Raw genomic sequence first — 13,343 nt, 5'->3', positions numbered from 1 at the left:
AGAAATTCTTCCTTCATGAGTTCTGTTATTTTTATTTTAAAGATATTAATATTGCACTGCATATAAGCAGTTTTTTCAAACAGTTTCATGTGGAAACTAAGAAGTAAGGCCAGAAATCTTTGCTGAGGCCTGATGCAGCTGGTCCTGAAATACATTTTGCATAATTACCAAGAAGTGGTCAGCTCAGGACTAGTTTCTCTATTTCATTTCTGCAATTTCCCTCCACCCCTCCTCTTCTTCCTAGAAAATGTTCTTCCCTCTACCCCTTGTGTTGTTTCCACCACGACTCCAGCTGTGGACAGCTAAAAGGGACTCTTCAGAGCTTTTCAAAACAGCCCTTTAATCAGCCAGAACGGCTGGCTGCTGATTGAAGAAAGCCATCCATGTGCCTATACTTGAGCTCTGAAAAACATCACTTCAGCAAAATTCACAGCCAGAATCCGACTGCAGGCTGAACTCAGACTCCTAAGCAGCAATGTCAGCCACTATCATCAGGCAAACACTTTCTGTGTCAGTGTGAGGTAACTTCAAACTTAAAGCAGGGTCTGGGCAGATTTCAGAGGATCTGCTTGTTCCTATTTCTTCAATAAGCTTTCTCCCTTACCCTATGCATGTACCTCAAGCAGCCTTTACTGCAATTTCCCATCTTTGAAAAAACAGACACTGCTTCAGTGTCTAAATCTGGTTGGTTGTGCTTGGAGATTAAATCATGTCTATAAAGTTAGCTAAAGGATATGAGCTTTCCTAGAGGAATTAATTATTATCAATGGGAGATTACGGTGCATCAGAATTATGTTGATAAATAATCATAGTTTTTATGTTAGACAGACAGATATTAAAACAGCAAACAGACAGGCAGGCAATTACATGCATTCAAAGTTGTTTTTTACATCAGACAGGCAACAAAATAATATTTTTTATCTTTCTTTTTAAAACTACTATGGGTAATTACTTGTCCCTTAATACATTTGGCAGAAGTTACCTGTTCTTCTTCTTCACTGCCTGTTCCAGCTAAACTCAAAGAGCTAAGGTGCTTGTGAGAGTCAGAGAACTGTGGGATGGAATGAGGAAGAGATTCAGTAAAAGATGACAAACAAGGTGGATATAATCACAGAAACCATCTACACAAAGTGCACAAGGGTACTGACAATGTAAGTTGTTTTTCTCTATAGTCTTAAGGATTAGCAAGGACACTGCAAACATAAAGTGTAAGACATGCAGATAAAGAATGAAATAATGTCTAACAAAACTATAATTTTTAAAAAATCAGATTATTTTATGTTTATTTTTCCAGTGAAAACCTAGAAGAACATTAGAGTGTTCTCTTATCAACACACTCAAAGGGGAACACAGATTTTTCAGCCTGGGAGCTCTTTTTAGTCTCTATAGAAAACACAGCATTCCCATGCATGCACACAATCACATACTCTTCTTCCTAGTTCTGCATTTTCTGGTGTGATATTTATGTTTTAACAGGAGCACAGATTCTAAGTAGCTGTTTACAGAGAGACAGAGTGTTTTCCCAATTTGAGTAAGGTATTTCTGAATTGCTCAGAGGTAAAATAGGGATATGTAAAACCAAATACTTTATTCTGCCATCCACATATAGGTAAAACAAGTCATTAAACATTCATTTTTGTCAACACTGGAACTACTCACTCTTGTTCTTATGCCTGAGCTTAGGCTTTCGTGGAACAAAGACATTTCTGGAGGGCTCCTGGGTAATCCATCATCTTCAGAACTGGTCCCAGCATCCTCTGTTCGCTTTGCATGAAGTCCAAATGGAGGCGGAGGTCCCAGTTTCATGGTAGGCTGGAGCTTCATCTTCAGCATGGCATAAAATACATCAGCTTATGATAGTGATGGAGGTCTCCCCAGAACATTTTTTTAGCTGAGGTCAATGAGTTACCATTATTTTAACTTCTCACAACTAAATGATCCAGCGCACAGGACATCTGACTCTACACATTCTCTTAGGGAGCCAAATAAACTACCCATTTTTCAGCTATCATTTATGTAGAACCAAGACAGGATACTGCTGTCTAATTAACAAATGCAACATTTGATGTAAACTGCAGACAGATATTACTTACTAATCAAATGTTCAACCACAAATGCTGTCTAAGAAAACCTGAAGCCTAGAAAGACATTCCACCTCTTGCATTTGAAAAGAAAAATTAAGTTGTGTAAATTACCTGTAAAGCTCTAATCCGATCAGAAATGTTTTCTTGAGAAAACACTCTTACTGGCCTTGCAGGCTCTTGTCCAGTCTCAAGGATGAAAATGCTATCATGTGATAAAGCTCTGCTTCCCATAATGCCTTTATGTGTCCTAGAATAATATAACAAATGAGTGAAGACATGCAAAGTTTTTTGCCATTTCTCTTAACTCAAGTGGTCTATTGAATGTGGAATAGGAGACAGAGATGCACAACATACATCACAAACAAGATTCCAGACTTCTCCATGAATACAGCCATTCAGGGTAATCTAAGGAACACCTTTAAAAACCAAAAAAAAAAAAATAAAAAAAAAAAATTAAATGCTCTTATCTGCCATGTTAACAAACTGAATCAAGGTTAAAGACAGTTTAACCCCAGAAGATGAGTTGTGTCTCATGGAAAAAGCTACTGCCCCTTGCATGGAAGCCAGCAGCTGGGTGGTGTCACAGGCCCACAGGCAAGCTCAGGTGCAAAATGGAGTTCATATAAATGAGTCTGTACTGAGACTCCTTGCTAATGTAAGACTGTGTCTTGCAAATGAGTGACCATTACCACAGGAAGAATAAGTACCTTTTACTGTCTGTATGTGGTACAGCATTTAATATATCTCTGCCATACAAGTCATTAGCAAAAATATTTCAGGCAATGTAGTCCTCACATGGATCCTTTGCATAAATCCTTAAAAGGTGCTGTGCTCTATATCAAAATCCCTCGGATTTTCTCTTATGAGCCTGTGGGACACATTTTTTCATAGACAATCTTTGAGACATAGTTATAGGAAGTGGGAGATACTTTGTGGGCTGTTTCTCTCATATTCTGTTTCTTACTTCTGATGCATGCTTTACGTAACTTCTTTTGCAAATGGTGCATGCGGAAAATGAGCACCTTGCTTCCTTATGGGAGTGGCAGAGGAGGCCCACAGACAGAGAGCTAGCTGCTAGGAGGTTTTTTGTGCTCATTTTCCTCAGCTTAGCTCATACCCTGACTGGGCAGGGACAAGGAATGTGTGCACATAGCATTTTTTATAATAGTACCTTTTTCAAAGTTTTAAAATCAGGCAGCTACAAAATGGTAAATGAGTACAGGATAGAGAATTGTTTGGGTTTATGTAACTATCAAGTTAATTGAGCAGAAAGGAAAAAAGAACTGTATTTCTGGATCCTAGATACTGTCATAGGGACACTGAAGACAAACATAAACAATCATGGCAGACAGTAACATTTTCCTCATAGTGGCTGCTATAAATATGTTTGATAAAACAATAGCAGGAAAGAGTTGATCTACGTTCTTGCTGCAGAAGGAAGGAAAGCCTGCTACTTCTGCTTAATGCATTAGACACATTAGAAGAACAATTTATCTAAGTGCAAATGTGATCTCTGCAATGCATCCAAGGTCAGACAGATCTACAGCAATTCGCAGAGTAGGTACCACTCAGGGCAGTGGTGTCCCAGCACCAACATTCAACAAGGGCAGCAGCCACACAGGCAGTGTCCTTGCACGGGCACATTTATCCCAGCATTCTATCCTCAATTCCTCTTTCTAGCAGATGCATCCCTCCCAGACACATAATGGAGGCACCCTACATGTCTCCTCAGATTAAGAGCGTTCAAATTAACTTTCCTTCCTTTCAAATAATTTCCTGGTTTTTGTCTGTCTAAATAAATATTAAGAAACAATAATGTAACAATCTTTCTGTTACAGCACAGGAATATGGCCAAAACAGCCAGAGATGGTACCCACTCAGATATGACCTTGTTAAGCCATACACGGGGGAAAGAAAAGCTCACCATCCACGTCTTGTAAATAAGTTGTCAAACACCACTACACACCACCTGATGCTGCCAGCCCAGGACTCCGAGGGCTTCAAGCTGGACTAACTAACATTACTATTGCCAATGCCATGAAAGCAAAATGCAAAAAAAAAAAAAAAAAAAAAAAGCCAAAAAAACCCAAACAAAACCCAAACAAAACCAAACAATCAAAGACAAAAAAAAAGTTAATAATTTCTTTTGGTTGTTTGGCGCTGCCTGGTGGCCACATCGAGTAATGTAATTTTAAATGGCCGGGATGGTTTCCTTTCCCATTCCTGGGCACAGCAACACCCCTTACTTCAGGACCAGGAGGTTTGTTCTGAGAAGCACAGCATCCATCAATGCAAAGACTTGCTTCTTAGTTATTCAAGAGGCTCTTCAGCCCACCTCTCTATCCAGAGACATATCTGAATGTTTGGACTGGGTTTCTCATGGTTACTTTTCATAGTGGGTAACTCTTTCGCAGTGTCTCAATGAAGACAGGGTTTTCAGAGGCAATGAGGTACACAGGAGGGAACTCATCTGATCTAACTTCAGATATCAAACTGCAGCTATTTACATTGGAGGTGGTTATTCCAGGCACCTGTTTACATTCAGTGGGGAGATATAGGCACTTCCAGAGCCTATTTCATGCATAAGGAAGATACAATCTTTATTAGTTATGCTGACTTCTCTCTGATTATAAAAGGCAGCTGGTAACTAACTATCCCTGTCCATGGCAGAGAAGCTGGAACTGGATGATGTCTAAAGACCCTTCCAACTCAAACCGTTCTATGAATCTGTGGTTCCATAACCCAAATGGAGAATTTTTCCTTTGGTCAGATGAATCCCATGTAGACAGAGGAAAAAAAAAGTCTTCAGAGCCTCTCGATCCTGCTGATTTCAGTTGCAGTCATCTCATTACTCCTTCCTTGTTTCAAACCCTGGCACAAATGGTTAGTCATCTACATTTCTCTAACAATCCTTAGTAGCTACATTTTAGGGGAATGAGACAGTCCTGGTATATAAACTGGCTATCTAATTCATTTTTGAAGATAGGAATTACATTCTTTTGAAATTAAAACTCAAGGCTTATTCATGATTAAGTGAATGTTTTTGCATTAATATTTCTTGCTACATCCCATCTAATTCCTTTCTGATTTGCCTTGCATCAACCATTTTAATTTGTACTTTCCTGGGAAAAGCAACTATTTGAAAATACAGCATTATGAACAAGGGGAGGAGGTAATTTTGGGGTGTCTTTAATCTACAAACATTGTAGCAATTTTTTATTTGTTTACCAGACATAGTCCAAAGACTTACTCAAGTTCATCTTCAGAATCATAACTAATGCGCATGTCATGAGAGGCTGCGACATCACTCGTTGACTGGCACAACTTCAGGCTGCTGCTCACAGAAGATGACGTCTCCTTCCTTTTCTTTTTACCAAAAAACTTCTTGAAAGATTTGAACTTCGATTTTTTCTTTCCTAAGTGAACAAACATAAAGAAGATGCAACCAGCAGCATGCATAAATTTTTGAACAATAACATTTCTTTATAATTTTTTGCATAAGTGGACTCTTTCCTGGAAAATGCTACACAGTCCACTGTTGCATTAAAGTCTTTCAAGAATATACTGAAAGTATGAAATTACTGTTATCTTGGAAAATGGATTGCAATGTTTATGAGACATAAGAAATAACCAGTGGTGTAGAATCATTCCTAATAGAGTTTCTACTTGCCTCTTGAGGTAATTAAACTGTGAAGGAAAAATTTGTCCTTAACTGCCTGGGATATGAAAAAGAAATTATTACTTGGAAACCCACTGCCTTTGTTCAGCAAGCTAAATACTGATGATAAGAGCAATGCTACAAAAACCAATTTAAATGTAGAAAAGGTATACATAGGTGAATGCACAGTGTCAGGAGGCTAATGCTTTTAAAATAGCATTTTAAAATTTTGGGTTTATAATACATCAAGAATATTCTGAATGCTAATTAAAAGATTCAATGGATCACAAAGTATTCATCTAGGAATCAAGCAATAACTTTGAAAAGCAATTCTAGTCTGCTCAGTGAGGAAAGACCTAAATTAGGATCAGTTGCAGCTCAGTGAAGGAAACTATTTCAAATTAAATCAGTGTTTTGCACAAGAATTCCAACAACTTGTGCCTGGCCTGTTTAAGTTGGCACGACAGCACTGTGAGGCATCCCTGTCAGCATTTCACTCACTCTTGGATTCTGTTGGGTAAAAAAGTTAGCTTGGTCACAAGATGCTATGAAAGTCTTATTTCAAGCCTCTGAAAATGCTGGAAACATGTAACAGTGCTTGGAAACAGGAGAAGAGAAAAGCAGAATGCATTCTCTAAACAAGCAAATTTACTTCTATGATAGAGCTAAGGCATAGAAGCTCAAGAAATCACAGCCCTTTTCATTCACTGGGGAAGGGTGAAATTATACCTGAATTGTCCTCTCCATCTCCTTCAGCCTCTCTCATCTTAGGGTCCATTTTCCTTGAAGAACTCACGTGGCAATCACTAAAGAAGGTACAAAAAGTGTTAGTTGTATCAACAAAATAACAGTACTTCACTATATATGTGTACACATACATACAGACAAGTTACTAAAATATAAAAATGTAAAATAGAATATTATGTATATACTTAGATAATATATGTCTCCATACACATCTAAACATATTTGTGTGTATATTATATATAAATACACATAAAATATACATCATACATAAAAATATCCCATTTGGTACTTATTAGGCTAATCTATAATAGATCACATAGAGTATTTCCACTTTCAAAGGACGATAGTACATGGCAGTTTAGTTGATCAGCCTCTTCTGTCTGAAGAGTGACCTTGGTGAATTCTTGAATGCTTCTAAAAACATGTATGAGAGGAGGTGGGCTTGTTTGATTCTCCTTTTCTGGGCCCATTCAGGACCAGTGGCAAAATGACAAAATGACAACATTAGAGTAAGTGTACAAGTAACAATAGTAGAGAACCCCCTGCATTTTTCTCTTGTATATACCCAGTTTGAAGTTTCTGCAAATTGTGGTTTTTCTTCTTTCTAAAGAAACGTGGGAAAATGTAGTGATTCTTTCTATTCCTTTAATTTTGTATAGATAACAGAGTTAGGGAGAATTAGTAACAGAGAAATATAAGTAAAGGTAAAGCAACTGATTTTCTCATTTTCTCCTCTTTTCCTTACTTTTCAGAACCAAAATATTACTTAGCTTATTAAGGTTCCTAAACTAAAAAATAATTGCAAAACTGTACATGTCCAAAGCCTGAAGACATTATATCTGTCATTTAAATTATATTTCTGGTGCAGTAGTCTGTTTGTGCTCTCTTTTCCTCTTCTGGAGAGCCATAATTTCATGGTCAAGGGAGAAGAAAGTCATGGATGCCATTGATTGGATAGTGAGTTAAATGCTGTAGAGTCTCTCTTTGGGCTGTAATGGTAGTAGATGCTCATGCCACAGCCTGGATGGGAGGCTAAGTAGACTGTGGCTGTTTTGATCTACTGAAGGACCAGGAGACTTAAGAAATAAATCTCGTAAATCCAATGAGCTAGTGAAATGGAAGCAAAATCTTTATTACTCAAATCTAAAACACAACACATCACCTGAACCATCTGCAGCCACTTGAGCTGGACCACAGCACACAGCTGCAGGACAGCCATAGCAAAGGCACCTCTACTGCCCGCCAGGGCTTCTGCACCAGACAGACACACAGCTTGGGGATGAAACACCCCCTGCCACCACCCACCAGGTACCAAACCAGGATTAACACAAACACCACAGTGAGCAACTTTTGGTCAAGGGCATCTGCCTGAAGTAAGAAGATTTAATAAGGAACCTACCCTAGAAAAAAACATGGATGAGGGTGGTGAGGCACTGGAACAGGTTGCCCAGAGAAGCTGTGGATACCCCACCCCTGGAAGAGTTCAAGGCCAGGCTGGATGGGGCTTTGAGCAATCTGGTCTAGTGGAAGGTGTCCCTGCCTATGGCAGGGAGGCTGGGACTAAATGTTCTTTAAGATCCATTTCAACGCAAACAATTCTGTGATTCTACAATGTCTTTATTTTTAAAGTAAATGTCCACTGGGAGGTGACAGATAAATATGTATTGTGGGCTGTGGCATACCTGGTCAATTGTTAAACAGGGTGTCTCAGATTCCTGCTGTCACATTGCAGTAGCAATGCCAGGAATGTAAATCAATACCTCCAAAGCTTCAGCTGTTGTATGCATGCCCTGTAGCATCTACAAGCTACACACATCCAGAAGTAGGATTCTAGTCTCTGTATAAATTGTGGATGACATAACTCACATCCCCATTTGTGGCTCACTGGCATCACCCTGCTGCATCCAGCTGCACTTAGGTGAGGGTACATTTTTTTTTTATCCAAATGTTTGTATGCCGTACTTCACTAGTTCTCAACAGCAAAGCCACTGCGGGACAAACCCCCACGCAGTGACAATGTTTGTTGGTAACATGCAGGCAAGTATGAACATGTTCCCTCTGGCAAAATTCAATCAGTTAGTGTATTATATTCCTGACAAACCAGAATTATGTTCCTGTCCCAAACCTTGGCAGCCAAATTTCTAGGGAATAAAACCAATTAAAAAAAAAAAAACAAAACTTAGCTCTACCAAATTGCATGCAATGCATTATTAGTGTCATTTATTTTGTGACATCTGAGGTCACAAATAATGTTTCCACTGGATGCCCCAAACATTGAGGGACACTAATACATGACCAGGTGTGCAGCATAAATCTCCTCACTCAGAGGAAAGAGAAGGACACTGAACCTTGATGGGCTCTCTCCTTGCCAGTTGTGCATTTTGAAGCAAGTTCCTCACTCCTTTTCTTTCCTCATGCAGCAATTCTTCAGGCTCACCATGTTTTTGCTGTTTAGTAACATTATTTAAGAATTAGTGTGTCTCACCCAGAGGAAAGCAGCCCTCCACTACCGTGTCTCTTGCTAGAGTACAGGGCTGGAGCCCTGGCTTGTGAGAAGGAAGGAGGTGTTGGGCTACTGTATGTGTGTGTTCATATTCCATCACCTTTAGAACCCTGGGGATTTGGTTATGTGGGGAAATCAAATTCCTAGGTTAAGGGAAGATGCAGGTCAATGTGCATCATTATTTTATATTATTTGTTCTTGATATGACCCATCCTGGGCTCATGCTGGTCTGCTGCTGAAGGAGCTGTTCCATCTACAAGAGCAAGATAAAACAATTGAAAAAACATATGGAACTGATCTACTGGCAAAGGGAAGTTGGGCTGCCTGGCCTCAGATTGATCCTGGTTGGGATTGTTATAGACAGAGATAACTCCCAAAGTGTGATTAGAGCTTGTGAAGAGATGAATAAATTGAACTAAAGTACAGGAATGTAGACAGTGACTACTAGAAAAGATTGTAATGAGTGCTGTTGAGGTACAAGGGAATGAGTGTCCAGAATCTTAATATTTTATTATTTATTATAACAAAATATAGTAGCAAGTATATTTGTGGACCCAGCTGCCTCTGACATCTGCAACTATTTCAAGGATGTCACAGTGAGAGAGAAAATCAGAAAGATATTATATTAATATATATTAAATATATTATTAAATATAAGCCTGAGGGGGTCTAAACTTGTCCAATACATAAATGATTTGTTACTTGCTAGCAAAACACACAAAGATTGTTTGAAAGATACTATTTTCCAACGTATTGCTTTAGCAGGTCATCCAGGGATTTCTTTGTTTAAGGACCTTCTTAATAGATGCCCAACTCAGGCTGCAATGTTATTAATAAAAAGTACTTCTAAGATATTTTTACAGAGGAATCTGTCTTTCAGCTTATTAATTCAGTAGAAACCTAATTGAACCCAGCTTTTGTGGCTGGCTTGTGTAATTTCCATAACACCAGGTCTCACCACTGCTGCTGGATCCATCCCTAGACAGCTCAGTGTCACCTGGGGAAAAGCCTGGCTGCTTTGCTGTGGGAAAGCTGCCCAAGAGACCTGGGCTGTGTGCAGGGAGGAAGGCTGTCCAGGTAAGATAGCTTTGGAGTGAGGCAGAAAACAATCCAAGGTGCGGGTCAGAGGCACCTGGGTGCAGGAGACAGCAGGCACAAATATCAGTGGCCTCAACCTCCTGTGCAGGAGTTCAGAGACTCTCTTACCCTCAGCAAGGAAATGGTTATCTTAAATCATGGCAAATAAATCCTGTAAGTTTGGGTCAGGCAAGCAATACTGTGTGTGCAGCGTAGTGACTGTAAGGCTATATAAAAACTCCCTCTCAACTCATCATGCAATTATAAGGATTTAGTTTTCAGTTCAAAAGACAAGTTTCCAGCCTGAACTCAGACAGCAGTGACTGTCCCAGCCCAGTGGTGGCTGACAGAGGAGGAGGTGACAGCAGCCCTTGGAGCAGTCACTATGTTGTGCAAACACACACAATGACAAGGGCAGCAAGGTGCAGCCACCTGCCCATTACCAAGGATGCAGGAAGTGTTTTGTGCCTTCTGTTACCAAGGAGAGATTTGTTTGCATCAGGAGATGAATGGACACATGCTTCCTTAACCCGAGAACGGCACAGGGCAGGGGGATGGGGGGGTGGAAACCAGCAGGCAGCAGAGAGGACTGGAAGAACTTGCAAAATGCTTCTGGGCAGTGTGCTGGTGCTCAGGTTTTCAGAAAAATGCTCAAAAGTCAACAGATTCATTTTTTAGCAAACCCTGGTTTTGAGCAAATGCTTGAAGCTGACCCTTAGCCACTTACTCCAGCACTTTGCCAAGTGAGGGTTTTCATTGGCACAATATCCCAAGATAGTGTGAAGAAATACTGGTCCTTGCTGAGCATCCAGCAGCTGTCAGAGAACCCTCTGTGACACTCTACAAGCCAGGCACTGCCTTAGTGTCTCAGAAAACCTAGTTGTAGACAATCACATTAATTTCCACCTTAAAATTTACTATGTTGTTTTTATCAACATGAGGGAAAGCTGGGTTTCCTTTTAAATGCTTCCTTTGCACTGTCAGAGAAACACTGGCTTTCACTACCAGGAGAATTTTTTCCCCAAATATATCTACTCAGGGCACCACACTATCTATTGTCTACCCTTTTTCTTTTGGAATAATGTATTTTAACGATATCTTTAGGCAGATTTTCAATCTTTCAAGACTCTTCCTCAACATCTGCAACAAACCCTCCAGTAGAAAGATTTGATTTAAAAATGGTACTTATGGAGAAACAAAAGAAATCCAGAGTACCCTTGGTATGACTGTAACTGCTTGTCATTTCCCTGATGTAAACAGAGATTGAAGTTTTTGCTCTGGAGCCAAATTTTTTCACCCTCAAAACTTTGTTTAAAGTCTACAATGGCCTACAAGCTTAAGAGCTGTGCAACAGAATACTGACAAAATCCAGCAGCTTTGAATTTGGCATCCACTGGGATGGGTGGTATTCATTGTGCACTTATGCTTGGATCTAGAGGCTTGGCGGCTGAGCTTTTTCATTTCCAGTTTCCCCAAGGATTTACTGAAGTCCATCATTTAATTAAATCATCCTGTGATCTGAAAACTCAGCAGGATTTTTATCCTAAAGAAGCAACCTGCATTGGTTCTCCCTTGTTAGCAAGGACAAGATTTACCACACCACTGGCAGTCACACTCTTTTCCTCTTTTTTTTTTCCACATTATATGTGTGCTTGTTTTCAGAATGGAATACTAGAGGTACTTGGTTTATCAATTTATTATGAGCTTTTATAAGCCAAATATAATGTCTTATGACAAATATTACCTGTTGGTAACAGTATTTTTGCTATATTGGACTTTTCCCAGCAGAGACTTTTTTCACTTTCCTTCTTCCTTCCTAGGGCCTTTCTAGATAAGTTGTGATTCAAGAAATACATCTGAGCCTATGCCACTGCAGAGAATAGAAATGGAATATAGCAGCACAAGAGGTTTCTATTCCCCTTCTTAACCCTTCTAAATGCCAGTACACTCAAAAGTATGTATCCAAAAACCAAACAACAGCAATTTATACCTTTCATTTCTCTTTTGTATAAGAATATCTCTTTTCTAGTAGAAACATGAGGAGCTACAAATTCTGAATTTAGGGAAATTATTTCACATGAGAGGAAGAGCTGCCCTTTTCTAGGAACATCACGATATATACCAACATTCCTACTGATATTACACAGACTTGAAGATTTGACGGGGATGGGGGGCAAAGAAGAAAATAAAGCAGGGATTCTGAGGATATAAAAAAACCCCAAATAATCAGAGATACTCTTCTAACTGAGAGAGTAACCAACCTAAAGCCATCCTAAACCCTAACCATGCCAGGAGCAAAGACTGAGGCAGCCTTTTCTCACCCTCCCCCTCTCTGAGGACTCAGACCTGAAATGAAGACACCATCCAGAGGCCACACAGCCTCTTCTCCTGTCACTTGGACTGCAGAAACAGAACAGCTCCAAGTTTAAAGAGGGAACAAGCCCAGAGTGCCTGCCATGGTCCTCTGCCATCCCAGGCACACCAGCAGTGCTTTCACAACCCTGGAGACTCTCCAGCTCTCCAGCATGTGCATTAGCAAGAGCACCACCTGCACACAGCCCCAGGGTGCCATGCCTTGGCATAGCACAGGTTCAAAAGTGTGTTGTGATCACCTGCCTCCCAAGCAAAGGTTTATCTCTGCAGCCACGGGAGACCTTGTGCTGAAAACACTGTGCAGGGTGTGGCAGAAGGAAGTATAGGGCAGCAGGCAGGTATTCACACAACTCAAGAAACCCTGCTGTTCAACACACCTCTCTGCTCAGACGTCCTTCTAACAGAGATCACTGTCCCCTCCTTCCAAACTCTCAAACAACTTTCAGTGCTCCCAAGTGATAATGCTCGAGCCATGCCAAAACTAAATTTTTCACAGTATGTCCAATTATAAAATCATTTCTAAAGAGCAGCCATCATCTTGAGCTTTTGTTTCCAAGATAAACCACCTGCAACAGGAGGTCTAAGAAGTATAGTGAAGTGCTCCCCCTGAGCTAGCACAGCACATATAAGCCCAAGTATTAGGAATGTCCACATGAGTGAGGTGCAGGAATCTGATTTGTCTTTACAAACACATCCAAAAAGCTCATAAAAGGACAGGAGAATTTTGTAACAACTGCAACCCCATTTCCAAAGCCATACATTTTCCTGCTTCAGACCTCTCATTAGGTCAAAGGAGTTTTACTTTTCATTTTTTATTTGGCCTCCAGTTTTTAAATCGAGTGAACAAATGTACTTGAGTGCATGCTTACATACATTCAGCCATTCTAGAAGCTTTATCCAG

At 40.0% G+C, this 13,343-nt stretch overlaps 1 protein-coding gene across 1 annotated transcript in view; it reads right to left on the bottom strand.

The window, feature by feature from the left end:
- CRACDL (CRACD like) overlaps positions 1–13,343 on the bottom strand; it is a 72,077-nt gene that overhangs the window by 21,517 nt on the left and 37,217 nt on the right. The window contains exons 4-8 of the mRNA XM_058832259.1: positions 6,472–6,548; positions 5,335–5,500; positions 2,196–2,331; positions 1,660–1,824; positions 983–1,051 (exon numbers count right to left, since the gene is read on the bottom strand). Coding sequence (XP_058688242.1) covers positions 983–1,051; positions 1,660–1,824; positions 2,196–2,331; positions 5,335–5,500; positions 6,472–6,548 — 613 coding nt within the window. The remainder of the gene's footprint in view (positions 1–982; positions 1,052–1,659; positions 1,825–2,195; positions 2,332–5,334; positions 5,501–6,471; positions 6,549–13,343) is intronic.

The sequence above is a fragment of the Poecile atricapillus genome, chromosome 1 (genome assembly GCF_030490865.1).
Source record: "Poecile atricapillus isolate bPoeAtr1 chromosome 1, bPoeAtr1.hap1, whole genome shotgun sequence".
NCBI lineage: Eukaryota > Metazoa > Chordata > Aves > Passeriformes > Paridae > Poecile > Poecile atricapillus.
This window is presented reverse-complemented; position numbering and strand designations above follow the sequence as displayed.